General features: G+C 32.6%; 2 protein-coding genes across 5 annotated transcripts; both read left to right on the top strand.

The window, feature by feature from the left end:
* Positions 1-7,932: 7,932 nt before the first annotated feature.
* On the top strand, positions 7,933-11,880 carry LOC108209254 (beta-D-xylosidase 1). The gene is made up of 7 exons (XM_017380065.2): positions 7,933-8,537; positions 9,287-9,565; positions 9,722-9,891; positions 9,987-10,084; positions 10,191-10,535; positions 10,607-11,020; positions 11,135-11,880. The coding sequence occupies exons 1-7, from the start codon at positions 8,136-8,138 to the stop codon at positions 11,719-11,721; spliced, it is 2,295 nt and encodes a 764-aa protein (XP_017235554.1). The 5' UTR covers positions 7,933-8,135; the 3' UTR covers positions 11,722-11,880.
* Positions 11,881-14,291: 2,411 nt separating this feature from the next.
* Positions 14,292-19,823, top strand: LOC108205205 (uncharacterized). 4 transcript variants are annotated; one of them, XM_017375051.2, is made up of 7 exons: positions 14,309-14,463; positions 14,751-14,820; positions 17,049-17,108; positions 17,191-17,238; positions 17,409-17,471; positions 19,517-19,585; positions 19,676-19,823. In XM_017375051.2, the coding sequence occupies exons 2-7, from the start codon at positions 14,761-14,763 to the stop codon at positions 19,682-19,684; spliced, it is 309 nt and encodes a 102-aa protein (XP_017230540.1). In that variant the 5' UTR covers positions 14,309-14,463; positions 14,751-14,760; the 3' UTR covers positions 19,685-19,823. The 4 variants fall into 4 exon arrangements, with proteins under 4 accessions (XP_017230539.1, XP_017230540.1, XP_063937806.1 ...); XM_064081743.1 differs by lacking the exon at positions 14,309-14,463 and adding an exon at positions 14,536-14,567; XM_017375050.2 differs by lacking the exons at positions 19,517-19,585; positions 19,676-19,823 and adding an exon at positions 19,319-19,509 and having other exon boundaries at positions 14,292-14,463.
* Positions 19,824-19,828: the final 5 nt, after the last annotated feature.

The raw sequence follows: 19,828 nt of genomic DNA, 5'->3' as shown, positions 1-19,828 counted from the left end.
AGAAGTGGAAACCCTAAGAGAAGATATATGCATTTGTAATTTTTAAAAAATGCTTAGAAGGATACTGTTTGGATGAGTTTAAAATAAGTGATTCGTGAAGCAGTAGTTAGAATAAGACTTAGAAGTGACTAAAGTGTTGGCAAAAGAAGTGGAAACCCTAAGAGAAGAGATATGCATTTGTAATTTTTAAAAAATGCTTCTGTTTTTTTCACAGAAACAGGTTAAGGAAAGTAAAAGTCAACTTCTTCGGAAAATAAGCACTTCTTCGCCCCCCATAGAGGACCAATGTTCTGCCCCCCCCAGAGGACCAATGTTCTGAAAATGTATTAGGAACCGTCCACGATGAATCAGAACTAAATCGCTTTGATTTTATATTAAAAAGGTGATTAATTTTTTTAAAAATTAAACAGATTATTAGATGTATTAATTGGTCACTAAATGATGTTGACTTTTTAAATTTCTAATAATAAAAAAAATATTGTGAAATTATACTTTATAAAAATTTTAAAGAGAGTATATATTATTATCCATATAATTTAAACCGATTTTCGTAAAATATATTTATAACTTGAAAACACACCACATTTCAATATAAATACATCTAAAATTAAATAAATATTAAATGGACCACATATAGTATTTAACTTATATTTATGAACCAGCTCTTAACTAAAATATTTATACAAAACAATTTGCTCCTAACTACCATATTTATTTAACATAGATTCAAGCTAATCAATTTCATTTTGTTATAAATTTATTTATCAGACTAATATTTCTCTTATATCTAATTCGACACGTATTTTTTATATAATTTTACACAATATAACTATGACTAATAGGGGCTGGTATTGTATCATGATTTTTAATGACTTTTATTGACTTTTAAAATCTTGGTGTATTCAATTAAGACTTTTAAATACTCTTTAAAAGTAAAGAGGTATTGTATCAGGATTTTTAAAAAGTCTTTCGAAGTTTGAGGTATTGAATTACAACTTTTAAAGAGTTATTAAAAATCAGTTGTTATTCAATATATCAATGACTTCGGTGGAAAAATATAATTGATAGATTTTTAATGACTTTTTATGGAAAATTGCATATATTTTTTCAGAAAATTGTCAGGCCATTCTTGAAAAGATTTAACATGACTTTATTTTCCCTCAATTAACTAGTCGCTCCAACCTAGGGTTCAACCTCTTCCTTGACCACGTAGATTTGTGAAAATAATTCCAAATAAATAACATGCTACGAAAACTCCTGATGCCTTGACACAGAAACTGTTTGTGAAATGCTGATGGCTTATCGACAGAAGCTTCAAGTTCAGATAGATACAAGTACGAGATACCACGTATTTTTTGGTGTAATGTGGCCAAGGAAGAGGTTGGGGAATGACATGGCATTGCACGCAAAGTTTATCATTTTTTCATCAGAACTTTTATCAGTTACAGAATGAATGAGGACTGATATCAGCTACTTAGCTATATTATCACTTTATGTAACAATCACTTCTGGCTTAAATATAATCATCACAAACTAGTATTCTATTTCAGTTTATTTTTCTAGTCTTCGCAATCTTAGAATTTTTTATAGACAAGTGCACAATAATTTTACACGAATAGCTAATAATTTATACTTCTTGATGTTGCTAATAATTAAATTGATATCTCCACACATTCACTTGAGTTCAAAATTGCCAAACTCCACTAAAGCTTCTGTGATCACAAAAACAGGAACTCGACCAAACATGCAGGAACTAATAAAAATACCAGTGACCACTGCACGCGTCCAAGTCCAGAACACAAAAATTTATGTTCACAATTAATGGTATCAAAAGTGAATACAAAAATCTGATACAAGATCACAATTAATATTATGTTTATAAATATGATTCAGTAAACAGTATTATAGTATATATAATACAGCAATAATACCTTGTACTCGATTTTGTAGTCGCCAGATTTGTGAACATACACCCAACTTGGGTATAGCAGAAGATCGAGAGGGTATAACAAAAGGTCTAGACGGTTTCAGATAGGCTATTAATGATTTTAATAAAAGTCTATTAAAATATTTCAAAGTCATGAATTTGTAAAAAAAAAAGTTTGTTAAAGTTTTTAAAAGTCATTGTCTCAGGAGTCATGAATTGTTTTTGAAATCTTAAGAAGTCAACGAGAGTCATTAAAAGTTTATAAAATCCATTAAAGTCATCCTCCCGAAATTTGTCATTAAAAATCATGATACAATACCAGCCCCTTAGTGGAGCATACAATTTAATTTTTTTTAATAATTTAGTGCTTTAAATAGTCCTGTCAAGCAGATCAATAAAGCTAGCCTTCCCGAGCGGAATTTACATGCTGAACGCAAATAATCTTAAATATTCAAATTTGACATTACTGCACATTATTTATTACCTATTAAACCAAATCAAAGATTTTTTCAGTGATCAAACTGAATATATGAAACCAATTTCGTCGGCATCAATTAAAAATATTTTTTAATACTCGAAATCCAGTTATATTAAATTCGGATTTTAAAAAATGTATGAGAATTTCGGAGTATCCAAATGATTTTAAATTATCCTACAAAATATGATGTATTCTGTCAATATTTTAAATTATGCAATTATATAATTGTAATTATTTGAAATTTATTAAAAATTAATATTCAAATGATAAAATGATTGATTTTATGAGATTGTTGATTGCATTTTATATTTTTAAAATCCGATCATGCATAAAATCAAAATCACCTGCAATCTGTTAAAAATCATGTCCCAATAGGTTTCTTATGTTAATGGCTCTAGTCTAGCCTGTCTGGCTGAGTATATAACTTACTTCCCTTGTCTCAACAGGTTCCTTACGTTAATTTTGGCATGTCTCAACAGGTTCCTTACGTTAATTTTGGCATGCATTTTGAGCATTGTGGTGCATATTGACTCTCCTATGACCTAGGGAGTAATATTTTTCTTCTGTTTTGACTAAAGCATATTGACATTTTCATATGCAAACATGCGGCGCTTCAAATGATAAAAGACAGAGCAACATTCTGTACTGCAGGGACTACAGGAAAGATAAATGCATATTAGGACCTTCGACTGGTATCTCGTTTGTGCAAAGAGGAAAGGTAGGGGCATCACTCATCAGTGTCACGCTAAAGAACTAGACATGCTACTAACAGTTTCACTTCTGGAAAAATCTGATTTCGGATTTCTGTTTTAACTCATAATTCAACTTAGTACCCTAACTAGGTTCGCCTAATAATTTAAGTTCATGCCATAGCGTTAACGATCTGATTTGTTCCTTGCTTAATATAGCAAACAGAGGCTGCCAATTGCTTGAGAGGTGATCCTTTGGATGAGGTCACAGTAGTGGTCTTAACAATATCAGGCAAAGTTAATTGCCTAAGCACTTCAACTTTAGGGCCATCAGTCGATCATTTAGAAAACTTCAGTCCTTTAAGACAGTCCATTGCTACAATTCCAGTCTGAGCAGGCGCGTGATGGTTAGTCATCTGACATACAACATATTTCTAATGCATGTAAGGCCGTGATAGATATCATCATCACTGATACAAACAATTTTTTAGGATCTGCTGAAATTACTAGCTCGGAATGGTGTCTGCTAAACATAGTATGACTAAGCCATTGTCACTGAAGTTTGCCCTCCTTCCAGTGTAATATACTAATACATGTAGGAATATACACTGTGACATAAGATTGTTATCAGGAACATCTTTTAATTTCTCTCTATTAGGATTAGGTATCAATCTCTTTCTTCTATTCTCGATCCTATCTTCAAAAAGGAGTGTGACCAAGAGACATACATAACAAAACCAGTTAGATTCAGTTAACTCTATAATGTTTGCTTCCTTTTACAACTATGATCATAATATGGGCTGGAAACAAGCGAATGGATACAGAATATTAAGAAAACATATGCGCACCCTCTTCGTCACAAAAATCTATGGGCAACTTCCTTGTCAAAGACTAATAGTATCAAAAGTATTCAACTATTCAAGGGAAGAGAAGAGAGCATAGGGCCACTTGGTCTGGCAACGGCAATTTAGCAAATAACACAACCAATATACATGATCTTATATTCAATTAGAAATTAAAAGCAGCTATCTGCCTATCTCCATCTTAGAAATCAATTCAAAAGGCAAAGATATCATAGTGAAGCCCTTTCTTTAACTTATATACCATTATTTACCTCTCCACACTAGATACCTACACCATCCATACCCGACAATACATTCAAATTCCAAACTAACCTGATAGTATATGCCCTTTATCTTAAATATTAAGGACCGATATGAAAAAGTATCAGGACACGATAGATTAGGATTAACAAAGGTCGGGTAATTATTCTGCTGTAACATAAGATTAAGGAACTGCATCTGTGAAAAAACCTGATCTCTTCATCGTGACACTGGTAATTCTTCAATAAAAATCCTAACATATTTACATAATTCATTCCAAAGCCAAAAGTATTTAGTTTGAACCTTATGTATTAAAGAAAGTGTCTACAGACTACAGCTCAACTAGAGGCAACATCACTGTTCAGCATGATGTGCCTTGTCTGTAGTCACAATCAGGAAAATTAAGCTTATAAGGTAATTTTCAGTAAAATATTAATTTATCCGATAATGTGAAAATTAAGTGGAGGAATAAGGATTTCAGACAAGATGTAAGCAATTCAGACCTTTAGAAAAATTAATAGACCTGGTTAGAACACCATACTACATTAAGCACAAGCTATAGCCAATACGCAAGGGGCCAACTGCCAAGACCCAGGTTTCCTATATAAAATATAACGGCATGTTTAAATTTACCAAGAACAAGGGCCTAACGGAATAAGTTTGTATCAGACAAAAAAGCAATAAATCTGAAATCAATATTCAATGGGTAATGTGTGATAAGGCAGCTGATGATGGCACATTTTCGAAGTCTTTAAACTTCACTCCGAATTTGATAGTCTGGAGATAATTTTTAAGCCTGCTTTAAATTGTACTGGCATCTTGGGGTTATTAAGTACTCAGAAAAACCAGTTATTACCAGTATTATTGAAAGTCATAATAATTATATTAATTATTAATTATAGTAGTAATACGCAAGAGGTAATGGAAGTATGTTGAGGGTTAGAAGAGCACTATCTACTGTTATGAAATTTATTCATTCCCACTAATCATCCAAACTTTCCAAGAGCGAACTTGTAAGATAGACTAATCTGCCCAGGCCCGTTGCTTGCCCATACGCCGAAGTCTAAACCGTTAGTAATGCATTAAAGTCACTTCAATCTAACAGTTGAATTCATTTGCCCACTAGGTTTCATCCCTAACTGAACAGTTTGTTGTTGATATTAATGTCTCTGCGCCAGACTATTAACCTTAAATTTTTTGAACTATAATCTTCAACTTCCCAGTATTATAAATTTAATAATGTAGACGTGTCTTGTTGTGCAATCGAAGTATGTCAGTGAAAACCGCTCTATATATTGAGCAATCTAGTTTTTTTAATGACTTATTTTTATTTTGAAATTTGATTTTACAAAAATATAAAAGAATACTTAAATAATGATATATAATATTTTTTATTATATTAATAATCTTTATATTCAATAAATTGTAAGTATCAAAAAATTTATTCAGCCATATAAATAAAATTTATTCAGCTTATACATGATTGCTCAATTGTAAGTATAAACGTTTATACTTTTTAAATTAAGTGTGACTTGCCCGTAATCTTCTCTAGCTTGGGCCTGAAAATACCGGAACTGAAAGGAAGGTTTCAGGTTTCAACGTTGCTGAGCGATATCGAATGGAGGGCATGCTCAAGTTGCATCAAACTCCAAAGCAACTGGAAGCCACATTTAAGAAGAATAGTGGGATTAAAACGTAAAACCCACACGGCTCTATTTTTTGCATATTCAGAGTGGCCATGAAAGCCCATATGGATTGGACCCACAATATCCAATAGGCCACTATAAATCTGCAAAACAACTTTTCTCTTCGTTTTTCTGAATTTGTCGTCACCTCTGCAAATGTCAGCCAGTTTAGAGTTTTATTTTGTATATGGGTCTTTCTAGTGTGCGTCCATGAACACACACTGACAACTATCTTTTGGTGAGGTGGAGCCTTGTTGGATCTATTTGTATATTTATCGATTATAGTTCCCGCTTTTATGATTTAGATTTTAGAGCAATAATTATTAACAATAAATTTTTATCATCAAAGTAGTCATTTTCTTAAAACTTTTGAACCTTTTTTCTGCTGCGAAATTTGAAATTATGAACTTTTGTTGCAAGCAAAAGAAGCATATATCACACGGTCATTAATAAGTTTGACAATTATTACGAGACATTTTTAGTCCCCTTTGGTTTCGTAAGAGACTATTGTCTGGATTAACTTAAGTGAACCGTGAAACGTAATTACGCTTTTGTTCCTTAACCTCGACGCAATAGTCACTACTATACCTGATTATGCCAAATTAATGTTCCACGTGAAAATTATTTATTTTTCCTATTAAACACATCATTGAATACGTACATTAATATTATGGAAAAATCGAAGGTAAATGTCAAATTAAATAAGTTCCCTATTAATGCAGATAATATATGATAATATTTTTCACCACCGTAATTATATTAAATTTTACATCAAAAGTATTGAGTATGACATTCACATGTATAAGCTGTCAATTTTTTGATATTGTAGATTTTTTAATAGTTTATAAATTATAAATAATTAAAATCACCTGAATAAATATCATTTTTAAATGCTTACTTTTAAATTTCATTTTAGGTTTACCCTCACATACTCTACTTGACGCGGAGACTCCAGCAAACTAAAATTTCCTATCCAAAAATGATAAATAAAAATAGACTAAAATAAGCCATGGGTCTAATTAGCTAAGAAAAGAAAACCCATCCGTGATGACTTCTGTCGTTCTCTGAGTTCACTGTTTTGGTCGCACATGGATACCAATTTACTTTAAATTCCTCTCTTTTGGGCATACGGTCAATTATAGATTTTTAAAGTTCTTACTTTACCCTTCAAAATTATAATATACTTTTCCGATACAAAAAATATTTTGTGCGGGATATTTAATTTTTTTTTACAAGCAATAAATTGTTGAAACTTCCGATTTTTGAAAGAAACTAATTTAGAACCAACATGTTCTTTACGAACAGATATACTTGCATGTAATAAAACGGATTTTTTGATGTATATAAGATCACATATTAACAACTACTAGTTTTTAGTTAAGTAATAAATTTCTATTGATTCAAATCTAATTAAGAGCGATGATTTTATTAATGATAATGATGTATATAAAAATTAATGAATAAATTTTTTAATAAAAATAATTACGATATATACACATGAAAAATAAATCAAAATGGCACATCCCACGAGTCACTGTTGTAAAAAGCGGGAATCAGACTTAATCGCTAAAGTCACGGAACAAAGATTAATCGGAGATTAATGGAATTGTTCGGGGATTAATCGGATTGATCGGTGATTAATCGGCTATTTAATCAGTTCAACGAGCCACCAAACAAAGATTAATCGGGATTAATCACCGATTTTTAGAATACAGCCATAAGAGAAGCCAAAACCGTAAATTTCATAACAATCTGTATGGAGTTTGCTTGACTCTACTATCATCAGTCAAAAACAAAATTTTCAACAGGAGGATTCAACTAAACTTCTTGTTTATGTCCAAGCATCAAAAAATACCATTTTTCTGCGAATAGAGGTGAGAGTTACGTACCTTTACAAGTAGAGTACTCGCTCTTTTTGAAAAAAATAAAGAAAAGCAAGTACTCAATTATTCAATTTTCATTAATCTCGAAATGCGTGTTGTAATAAGCAACTCAGAAAACAACTTGTCGCCCCTCTCATTTTCTTAGCTTCTGTTTCTGTGTATATCAGTTCATGGATGACACAAAAGAGAGCAAGATTTCACAGCATTATAACAACTACGTGGAAATCCAATCCTCCAAATTCATTACACCCATTAGCCATACGTCCATGTCATGAATACACAGCCATTTCACTAACGCAACCTCCCTCTATAAATTCCCGAATATTTCCTCACTCGTTTCACATCCTTCGTATTTACGAACACCTCTAATATGGCTCAAACCTCGGTATTATCCTTCCTTGTCATTGCAATTGTGTTTGTTATATGTGTCCAGACCGGAGAATCTCGAAGACCGTTTGCTTGTGACCCAAGCAATGCCATGACCAAGAGCCTCCCATTTTGTACCGTGTCACTTCACATACGTGACAGGGTCAGGGACTTGATTGGGCGCTTGACGTTACAGGAAAAAATCGGTCTGCTAGTGAACAATGCAGCTCCGGTGCCTCGGTTGGGGATCTTAGGCTACGAGTGGTGGTCCGAGGCGTTGCATGGGGTGTCTGATGTTGGTCCTGGTACAAAATTTGGCGGTGATTTCCCCGGTGCCACCAGCTTTCCGCAAGTCATCACCACCGCGGCTTCCTTCAACGACTCGTTGTGGGAACGGATCGGACAGGTACTTTAACATTTTTCAACTTATAAGTCACTTAAAGCTACCGAGACGTCTTCACGTTCACAAGTCTTGTTGTATAACTCTTGTCAAAGTCACAAGATCATTTCAGATTTTGGACTTATCTGCTACTGAAATTAGGCTCAGAAGACTAACATATAGTGTGTCGTGATGGCAAAATATGCTAGTAAATAAACATTTGACAGAGAACTAGCTAATTTGCATGTGATGAGTAATATTTTATGGTCCTTATGTTAGTTTGAGACGGTTGTCCAAATCAAGGTTGGAAACCGTAACGGTCCCAAACTTATGAAACTAATCATAGTAGTTATAAGTAGAAAAAATCAATCACTGCTTTATGTAGATAATTTTTTATTTTTGATAAGTGCTTTATATATATCTGGTCCGTTGCGTGTGGTTAACTTGATTAGAATTTCAATACTTTGATGCGGATCCTTCTGAAAGCAGTTGACTAGCCTTTTCTGATTATGGGCTATAACGACTAGTGTTACATGCATAAAATTATATATATTTTCTCAAAATAATATGACAAATTGAGATGATATATTTTAGTTGATTCATTCCGATCAAAACTTAACACATGTCATTTCGTAAAAGATTTTATAACCAATTTTTTGCTTGAAGAATATTCCGGCTCAAACAAATAACCGAACTTCATAAGAATATATCTTGAAAAATAAGTGTAATGTATATTCACCAGACACTTGAATAATATATGCCTTGGACAACAACAGGTGGTGTCGGATGAAGGAAGAGCAATGTATAATGGAGGAAAGGCTGGACTGACATTTTGGAGTCCGAATGTGAACATATTCAGAGATCCTAGATGGGGCAGAGGCCAAGAAACACCTGGTGAAGACCCTGTTGTGGCAGCTCGCTATGGCGCTAGATATGTCAAGGGACTCCAGAGTCCACAAGGGAACCGATTGAAGGTTGCCGCCTGTTGTAAACATTACACTGCCTATGATCTTGACAACTGGAATCATGTCGATCGCTTCCATTTCAATGCTCAGGTAACACGTTTTTCTTGTTGGGCATATTATTAGCAAAAGTAATGCTACGTCCACAGAAACAGTTACAGAAATATGCACAGAATGATGTGGATTCTACTATCATTCTTTTTTAATGATTCTTTATAATAATCTGTACCCTGGTGATGAATTTGGCAGGTTAGTAAGCAGGATTTAGAGGACACATACAATGTACCGTTCAAGGCTTGTGTCCAAGAAGGCCAGGTTGCGAGTGTAATGTGTTCGTATAATCAAGTCAATGGCATCCCTACTTGTGCTGATCCGAATCTCTTAAAAAACACTATTCGTGGTGCATGGCGCCTTAACGGGTGAGAATCACATATTTGTCAATGAGATGAGTCATTTTTTATAATCATGATCATTGAAGGATTGGATTTTGATCCACATATGTGCCAAATTGTAGATATATTGTCTCTGATTGCGACTCAGTTGGAGTTCTTTTTGAGAAACAACATTACACAGCCACGCCAGAAGATGCAGCTGCTGCCACTATTAAAGCAGGTTCGATTTTTTATCAATTTGGATTTTCAGATACTTCCCTCATCTTGTTTCCAACACTACTTTAGGCGGGTTTTGGTTGCGTTATTGATGAATGTCTGTTGTGCAGGTTTGGATTTGGATTGTGGACCTTACTTAGCAGTCTTCACGGAAGGGGCCATCAAGCAAGGAAAGCTTAGTGAGGCAGATGTTAATACTGCTCTGCTCAACACCCTCACAGTACAAATGCGTTTAGGGATGTTTGATGGTCCTAGGCAACCTTATGCTAACTTGGGGCCCCGGGACGTATGCACCCCAGACCATCAACAACTTGCTCTTGAAGCTGCACGCCAAGGCATTGTTTTGCTTAAAAATCAAAAAACTTCACCACCGCTTTCGACAAGATTACACCCTACTGTTGCAGTCATTGGACCAAATTCAGATGTCACTGTGACTATGATAGGCAACTATGCTGGTATACACGAATTTAATTAACTATATTGATTGATTGAAATCGAGTTCCCACTCATAATTATTTTCCTTCAGGAGTTGCGTGTGATTATACCACTCCAGTGCAAGGTATAGCGCGATATGTTCACACAATTCATGAGGCAGGATGTACCGATGTTGCTTGCAACTCGAATCAGCAGTTTGGGGCTGCTGAGGAAGCTGCTAGACGAGCGGATGCAACAGTTCTAGTAATGGGACTTGATCAATCAGTTGAAGCAGAGGCTAGGGACAGAGTTAGTTTATTATTGCCTGGACACCAACAAGAGCTCATTTCTAGAGTTGCCTTGGCTTCTAAAGGCCCTACTATCTTAGTCATAATGTCTGGTGGACCAGTTGATATTGATTTTGCTAAGGCTGATCCTCGAATTTCTGCTATTATATGGGCTGGTTATCCGGGTCAAGAAGGCGGGACTGCAATTGCTGATGTTCTGTTTGGCATGACCAATCCAGGTAAAACAAATCCAACTGATAACTAATCCTCATTTTGTCCCGAAGACCTGTTGTTCTGATACGTCCTTACGCTAGATAGATAATTCATTTTCTAATTAGTACAACTTCTCGCAGGTGGAAAACTACCAATGACATGGTATCCAGAAAGCTACCTTGCTCAGGTGCCAATGACAAACATGGACATGAGAGCCAACCCCGCGAAAGGATATCCAGGCCGAACATACAGATTTTACAAAGGCCCTGTGATCTATCCATTTGGACATGGCTTAAGTTACACTACATTTGTGCACAAATTAGCCAATAGCCCCCCAACTTCAATTTCTGTACCATTTGCAGCTAACAAAATGATGAAAAACTCAACCATGTTAACCACTGGACTAAAAGTCACACATACAAACTGCAATGCCCTGGCCTTAGGCATCCACATTGATGTCCACAACACTGGGACAATGGACGGAACACACACGGTTCTTGCATTTGCATCTCCTCCAGCCGGAAAATGGACTAATGACAAACAACTAGTTGGATTTGAGAAAGTTCATGTGGTTGCCGGAGCTCGAGAGAGGGTAAAAGTGCATATTGATGTGTGCAAACATCTCAGCGTTGCTGACGAATTCGGAGTTCGAAGAATTCCAATGGGAGACCATACTCTTCATGTTGGTGATCTTAAGCATTCAGTTTCTCTCCAACTTGCATTTTAAGTATTGAAAGAAAATTGTTTGAGTCTAGTGCTACAATTGGCACTTGTGTTAGTTTTATTACGCATTCACATAACATTCCGGCAAATGCAACGGAATCAAATTTTTATGTCTTAAAGTTGAAATCTATACAAACGAAAGGCTAGTTATGTTAAAATGTTACCGTCTGTGTTTTATTATTTGTTTTTTTTTGTTGGATATTCCGCTATGTTCTTTGCAAGTCAAATTCCTGTATTGGTAACGTGATAATCCGGATCAAATTCAGAATTTCAAATCCTGGAATAAGATAAAATAAACTCGTCCATGTGCAATAAATTGGTGATCCCCATTATCCTAAAAAAAAAAAAAAATCATCATTTGTTGGTGTAATTGGTAAAACGGGTCAAATTCAGAATTTCAAATCCTGGAATAAGATAAAATAAACTCGTCCATGTGCAATAAATTGGTGATCCCCACTATCCTAAAAAAAAAAATCATCATTTGTTGGTGTAATTGGTAAAACTACTCGTGCTTATATAAATTAAAATCTTCAACTGCTCGATGTGAGACGTGGTATTACAAGTAAAAAATATCGAGGATTGACACCTTGTTTGTTTACGTCTCTGGCAACTTTGAGTCTGTAGTCTGGTACCAAATCCGAACGAGTCAATACTCTTCATAATATCAATACCCCTTATTAATAAGCGAAACCACGTTTCGGTGGAACATCGGTACCAAAGTACCAAAATTCGGTCACTTTTATGTTGATTAGGATTTTATAATCATTATTATATTATTATCAAAAGACTTCTATATTGAATAAAATTTTATTATTAAAGACCTCAATATTCGTTAGGACAGTGAAAGACTTCTCTATTGATTAAAATTTTATTATTAAAAACTTCAATATTGATTAGGACAATGTTATATAAATTTTTTATTTAATAACAATAACCTTTATAGAATTATGAAAAGATTTTCATATTGTTAGGATTTTATACTTATTATTATACATTTTTTAGGATTTTATAATTATTGTTATACAATTATGAAAAGAATTCTATATTAATTCACATTTTATTATTAAAAATTTCAATATTGGTTAAGATTATTATCCTACTATAAAAAGACTTCCATGGTGTTTAGGATTTTGTAATATAACATTTATCCTATCCACACACTTAAATCGCTAACAATTTAACTTATGAAACAGTTCTATAAAATTCATATCAAAATTTGGCTATCATCATATTATTTTTTATTTAACAATTATTACTATTATCAAAAAACTTCTATATTTGACAGGATTTTGTATTATAACAATTATCTCACTAATAAAAATATATTACCAACAAAATTATTTGTTTTAATTTTTTAAAACTCAAATAATTTAATATACGGAACAAGTTTATAAATCTTTTATCATGCTTCAGAGTTCAAATAATTAAGTTCATATTGATATTAATATAATATCTTATCAATAGAATAATAATGTCAACGAAATTATTCGTTTTAATTTTTAAAACTCATACAATTTAATTTACGAAATAAATTTATAAAACTTCTATCATATTTCAGAATTAAAATAAACAAGATTTAATATTGATACCAAAGTACCAAAAAACTTGATCATATATTTTTTAATAATAATTATTATTATCATTTAGTGTTTTTCAGAAAATTACGATAAAGACTTATAAGGCGGTGATAACACTGACTTGACAAATGGAAACTCAAAAAAAATAATTTGGTTATTATCATGTAATTTACCGTTGTCCTACTCTTCACAATATTATAATGTTACTAAAATAACGGAAGGGGGTGGTAGCACTACCATGACAAACGCGAATTCCAATGAGAATAAAATTACTGCGAATTCTCTGATTATAGTCATAAAAAGAGGTTTACAAAACTTTATCAAAAAAATTTATAAATGAATTAATTTTAAATTCATTTAATATATAATCTCGGTTATAGTTTTATATTAATTTGACAAATCTCCATCAATATTAAATTTACAAGAATTTCAATTAGCGTTACACTTAATAATATTTACTAGACGTCTAAAATAATTATGAACTAAAAAAATTAAGTGTTATTAAAGATTGAATACACTTTCAGCCATTGGTGTTGAATTTTTTTTCATCTATCTACAATCAAATACAACATAATGATTTTATTAAAATAAAACGTACCATTTTTAAATAAATTCATATAATAACATGTATCTTGAGAATATTTATTTTGAAAAATAAAACTTAAACATAATTAAATATTAATATATTAATGCATAATAAGTTTTGTATCTCAATAATAATAATTTAAATAACCATATCAAAAATATTATATTCCCAATAGGTAATAAACTTAAAAAATTCATATAATCCCGTGCTTGGCACGGGTTATAAACTAGTATCAATTATTAGGAGGAGTCCGGCCTGCTCATAGATACAGTGATATCTTACCAGCATCTCATTGATAATATTGGTGGGGATTTATAGACATTTAAAACGTTGGTGTATTGTAATTGTATATAGGTGCCCTATCGTACCCATAATACCATACATATGTAGACAGTAGACACGCAACGTATCGTCGTTATATTGGTATTGTATTCCATGTGCATAATTCTTATATAAATAATTCCTTTTACTGGATCATCCATTCATCTCATCTTTCTATCCGTTCTCATTTGCTTTTCTCTATATATTTTCACTTAAGAGTATAATCTCTTTGCTTGCTGGCCTCACTTCCTCCATTTCAGAGGTAAAGCCAGATTCTCTCTCTCTCTCTCTCCCTCCCTTCCTCCCTCCCTCTCCCTCCCTCTCCCTCTCTCTCTCTCTCTCTCTCTCTCTCATTGTATGAATGCTGTAAGTTATATTTCTGCCCCCTTCTAGCATTAATTCATCTAGCCAGTAACCCTGCATGTTGTATCGGTTTCAAACTGTAGGCGTTACCTTTGTAAACATAAAACTCTCACAAGTATTGAATAAACACACACACACACACTGACAAACAGCAAGCATAATAAACAGAGTGTGTATGGATTACAGGAAGAAGGAGATGGCCACTGCTTGCAACAGGAACGGAGACAACAACAGCATTGCTGCTCAGGACCACGAGGTACTATATTGTTACTGACCACTTGTTAACGATCAGCCTAGATTGATATGTTTATCAGAATAAAGTTACTTTTTTTTTTATTTTACTCGTGACTCATATTTAAACCTTAAATTAAATCACATCTAGACACTTATTTTGGACGCACAAGACACTATCCTTATCTATCCTCTTGGCAAAATTACAAAACTACAGATTTGTCCTGCAGTGATCCCCATTGAATTTCTTTTTTCTTTATACTGTAAGATATTTAATGGGAAAAAACTTCTAGGAATATAACATGAAAATAATAAATAAGATAAATCTTCACTTTTCTATTGTGAAATACAGTTTTATATTGCTTTTTTTTTTTAACTTATAAGCCGGAAATCAGTAATATAAGCATTTCCCAAACAGGCACCAAGACTTCAACTTTTAAACTCTGCTTTGTTTACCATGTGAATGATAATGTATGCCGCGAGAGTTAAATATAGCCCTGTTTCATGATTAATGAGCTCGATTATCAAAAATTGATACCTTAAACTCATGTGTTAGAGCAAGTCCAAGAGAAGCCCTATAACTTGTCCTAAGTTATAATTTAAGGCACTTGATGAAAAATGTTGATCCAACAGTGTCCTAGTGATGCCTTATATCACTATGACAACCTTTTCAAGCCCTATTAATAGGGCACCTCTCTCCTTGCCCTATCCAATATTTTAATATAAAATTTTATATCCATCCTCTTTCTCTCTCAACTTTATATTGTGTTTTAATGATGAAAGGAAGTCTTTAATAATAAAATATTAAACATATATTGAAAATAAGGCACATTGTTGGAGTGGAACTTACATAATCATGTCCTAAATCACTAGGACATCATATTTTATATTATATTTGGGGCTCTAACTAGGACATTGTTGGACTTGCTCTTAGTGCTTGATTATCTATTTCGTGACATGGAAAGTTAATTTATTTTCATTTTATAGATAAATCATTACTTCTACACCCTGAAATACTTATTCACATACTCTTCATTCTTATACTCATATTATCATTCATATCCACCATCCAAACGCTCCCTAAATGTGTATAATTAATTAATCATTTGGACTATTATATGTATCACAAAATTGTTTATAGGAGCATTTGGATGACAGATAAGAATGAGAATCATGAATGAAAATGAGGGGTATGAAAATGGGCAGTCCTAAGAAGTGCAAAATGAATATTACATTATTACCTACCAATTTGATTCCGCACACTAAAATTGCTAATAATTTAAAATTGCAATTCCCGCTAAACAGGCTCGTTAATCATGAAACAAAGTCATTAATCATTAATCATGAATCAAAATATTTCTCCTAACACACAATTGTTCCACGTACTACGAAGGATAAACTATATATGTACGTACACATGTGGTGCTGTTCTGGTGAAAATTACTCATAAAATTGTTACGAGGTGGTTAGTTAATAGGCCACCATGTCTAATAGAGTTGGTCCATCTCCTCACAAAATCACCGTGTTAGTCCATTAAATTAAAGTGATGAAGTGGTCCAATAAATCTGAGGCCGATATAGAATCTTAGACAGATCAACGCTAACCACTCGACACACCTGCGATGCCCTGCACTATGTTTGTTAAGCTTAGATGATTGTCGGCAAAGCGTAATTACTGCTTATAACTAGTTAAGCTCTAAATACCGTGCGAATGGAATTTAATTTCATTGCATTACTTATCTGGCGTGTAAATGAGCCAAACAGTTCGTGAGCTGCTCGAGCTCAGTTCGTAAAATATTCGAATTCGACTCGAAAATAATCAAGCCGAACTCGAGCTCGAGCGAGTTCGAGCCTCATATTACTCGGTTGGTGAGACTCGTGAGCCTAATCGAGACTGTATTATTATAATTATTTTTATATTATTATTATATAAAATATTTAATTTTTATATATCTAATCGAATCGAACTCGAGACAAATCGATCATGTTTTGAGTATTTATTAATATTTGGTGAAATCATTTGAGTTTTCGAGCCGAACTCGAGCCTATTGAACTTTCACGAGCCGAGCTTAAAATTAAAGGTTCGGTCGAACTCGAGCTCGAGCTCAAATCTTGAACTTTTTAATCGAGTTCGTGCCGAGCCTGGCCATGTTCGGCTCGGCTCGATCAGACCTTATCTGACAAGGCTGAGTGGGACCCATGTCTCTAGGTCTTAGTATTTTAAAACTCAATGCATTTTTCTAATATGTTGCAGTCGAGCTCAGTGAATAAATATGGAGGAATAGTGCCAAAGAGGAAGCCTCTGATCTCGAAGGCAAGTGGTACATTTCAACTGGGCTTGGGATTCCAAATATGGACCGGTATGGTCGTATCTGATATTTTGTTAATGTATACAGGATCATGAACGGGCCTTCTTTGATTCTGCAGATTGGGCTCTATGCAAGGTATTATCCAACCTGACAACATGACCCATTACTGTCATTATCATTATATACTCTCTTTTTATCTGAGGATTCTTTTGTTAAATAAATATAATATTTTATCACAAGAGATAAAAAATAATTGCAGAAGAATGAGCATTTATGTAGATTTCTCTTTTGTCTTCGTATAACAGCAAGGTGCAGGAGAGACCCCAAAAACAACAGGAGCAATAGAAACTTTACAGCCAAAAATGCAGGTAATAACTTTTCTTCTGCTAAATTAATATATTAGAAAACCTTATTTTTATTTGTTTTATATTAAAATCTAAAAGTGACTGTCTAATAGGAAAAATTTATGAGTTCCTGAAAAGAGGAAGGAGAAAAGGAACAGAAAATTTCAAAGATAATTATATAAAAGAATTTCATCATATTTTTAAATTTCTTTCCATTTCTTTCAAGAGAAAAAAACCTTTAAGTTTGGTTCAGAATTTTTTTAATATGTGGTATATAGGTTTCGTTTATTACAAATCCGGTCTTTGGGTTTTTTTGTTAAAACCCATATCTCAGATAAAAAAAAAAAAAAAAAGGAGATTTTCGTAAAGAGGATGAGGTAAGATAGATATAACATGATTTGAGAATTCAATTTTTTTATTTACACGATTATTTATACCATTCCATTACATGTAAATTATTAACAAAAAATGAAATTAATGACTCAAAAAATATATGAAAATGTTAATTAAAAAATATTTTAAATTAACTATAATTAATCAAAAAAATATAATTTAAATCAACTATCTTCATTTCACCCTCACCCAAACACCTATTCCTAATTCCAACCATTTAACCTTATCATACCAAATATTTTCTTTTTTTTTCTTGTTTTTTAAACTTTTTTGAAACATATATTGTTAAAAGCTGTATGAATTATTCTTTTTAGAGCTTACTGCACTTTGCAACCCTCTACTTTGCTCAAAAAACACTTTGGTACATAGACTTCTAAACGTGTCAGTTCGCCTCATCAACTTTGAAACCGTTAGCAGTTTGCCTCTGACCGTTACATTGGTTAGTTAACGTTAGTTTTTCAAAAAGCCTAACGGCTCTTTTGGCAGCTCTTTTTCATATATATATAATTCTCATAATTTTTTATTGAAATTAATATGAAAATTGTCGAACGAAGTTCACTAGTGTTATAGAATACCTAGTTTACCGATGGAAATATGAATGACGAATAAATGAGATATAAGATAATTAAGTAGTTCAAACGATGCGGATCGAATTAAATTATATTTATAAATGTATTTTATATTAGAATTATTATAATATGATTTAATTTTAAAATATATTAGATAGAAATAATTTTGTGACGGTGCGATTTATATGATTCTACAATTAAAACTGGTAGGAAAATTTTTTTTTGAATTAAAATATCTGGCTTATTAATTTTAAAATATATCAGATAAAAATAATTTTGTGACGGTGCGATTTATATGATTCTACAATTAAAGCTTGTAGAAATATTTATTTTGGATTAAAAAAATCATAAACATGTGAAAGACAGAATTTATCTTGGATTTAGATAGGAATTATAAACATACAAATAGATATCAGTTGTCTTATAGAATTAGAAGTTAATTTTGTTCAAATTTAACTGGGCTTATTTGTTCAATATACGATCCAACAATGGATGAAAAACTTTTGAACCATGCGGTCATGCGACCAAATTATCTCCTTTACGCTGATTATATATAAGTATATAATTATAAATTGAATATATTATTTAGATATGACAATAAATGTATAATGTGAAAATTTTGTAAAAGTGTTCGATGAATATTACCAATATCACGAGATTGCTTAAACAAAGAAACTAATTTTACATATTTACTATAATTTAATTTATAATATTTTATAACCATTTTTAGTTAAGCAAAAACAAAGAAAATAAATTTTTATATACTTATTATAATTTAATTTATAATATTTTACAAATTAAAATGCACGATTGTTTCACAGCAACATTTTGATATGCACGATTGTTTTTTTTTTCCTTTTAATCTAAAATGTGAAATTACAGTTTTATCTTCCAATTTAACGTTGACAGTTTGACTACAAACGGAAAACGATCAATGGGTGCAAACTGCAGAATAATTATAAGTTAATGAGGCGAACTGACACGTTTGAAAGTCTATGTACCAAAGTGTTTTTCGAGCAAAATAGAAGGTTGCAAAGTGCAATAAGCTCTTCTTTTTACATATCAATCAACATATAAATTTTATACCAAAAAAATTGCTGTGTGCAGAGAACTCCGCACCAACAACTCCCACCTAGGAGACCAGCGTTTACATCTGGAACCGGAAGAGAAAATCTTGTATGCTTATATATTTGCCAAAAATTCAAGTCTCGTTTCGATAAATATGTTTTAAAATTATGCTTATATGCATATTTATGAATATTGCAGGCCGAGTAAAGACCCATGCTCAGGGTTTCACTGGTCTCTTCTCAGTTTCTTATACGTTTCATTGAACATTTTGATCCACTGTCCTCAATATGTATATGACACAACATTTAGTGCAGCAATATCAATCTGCAGCACATTCATGTTTGTATATTT

This window comes from Daucus carota, chromosome 1 (assembly GCF_001625215.2).
Source record: "Daucus carota subsp. sativus chromosome 1, DH1 v3.0, whole genome shotgun sequence".
NCBI lineage: Eukaryota > Viridiplantae > Streptophyta > Magnoliopsida > Apiales > Apiaceae > Daucus > Daucus carota.
The sequence above is the reverse complement of the archived record's forward strand: the minus strand, read 5'-3'. Positions and strand labels throughout refer to the sequence as shown.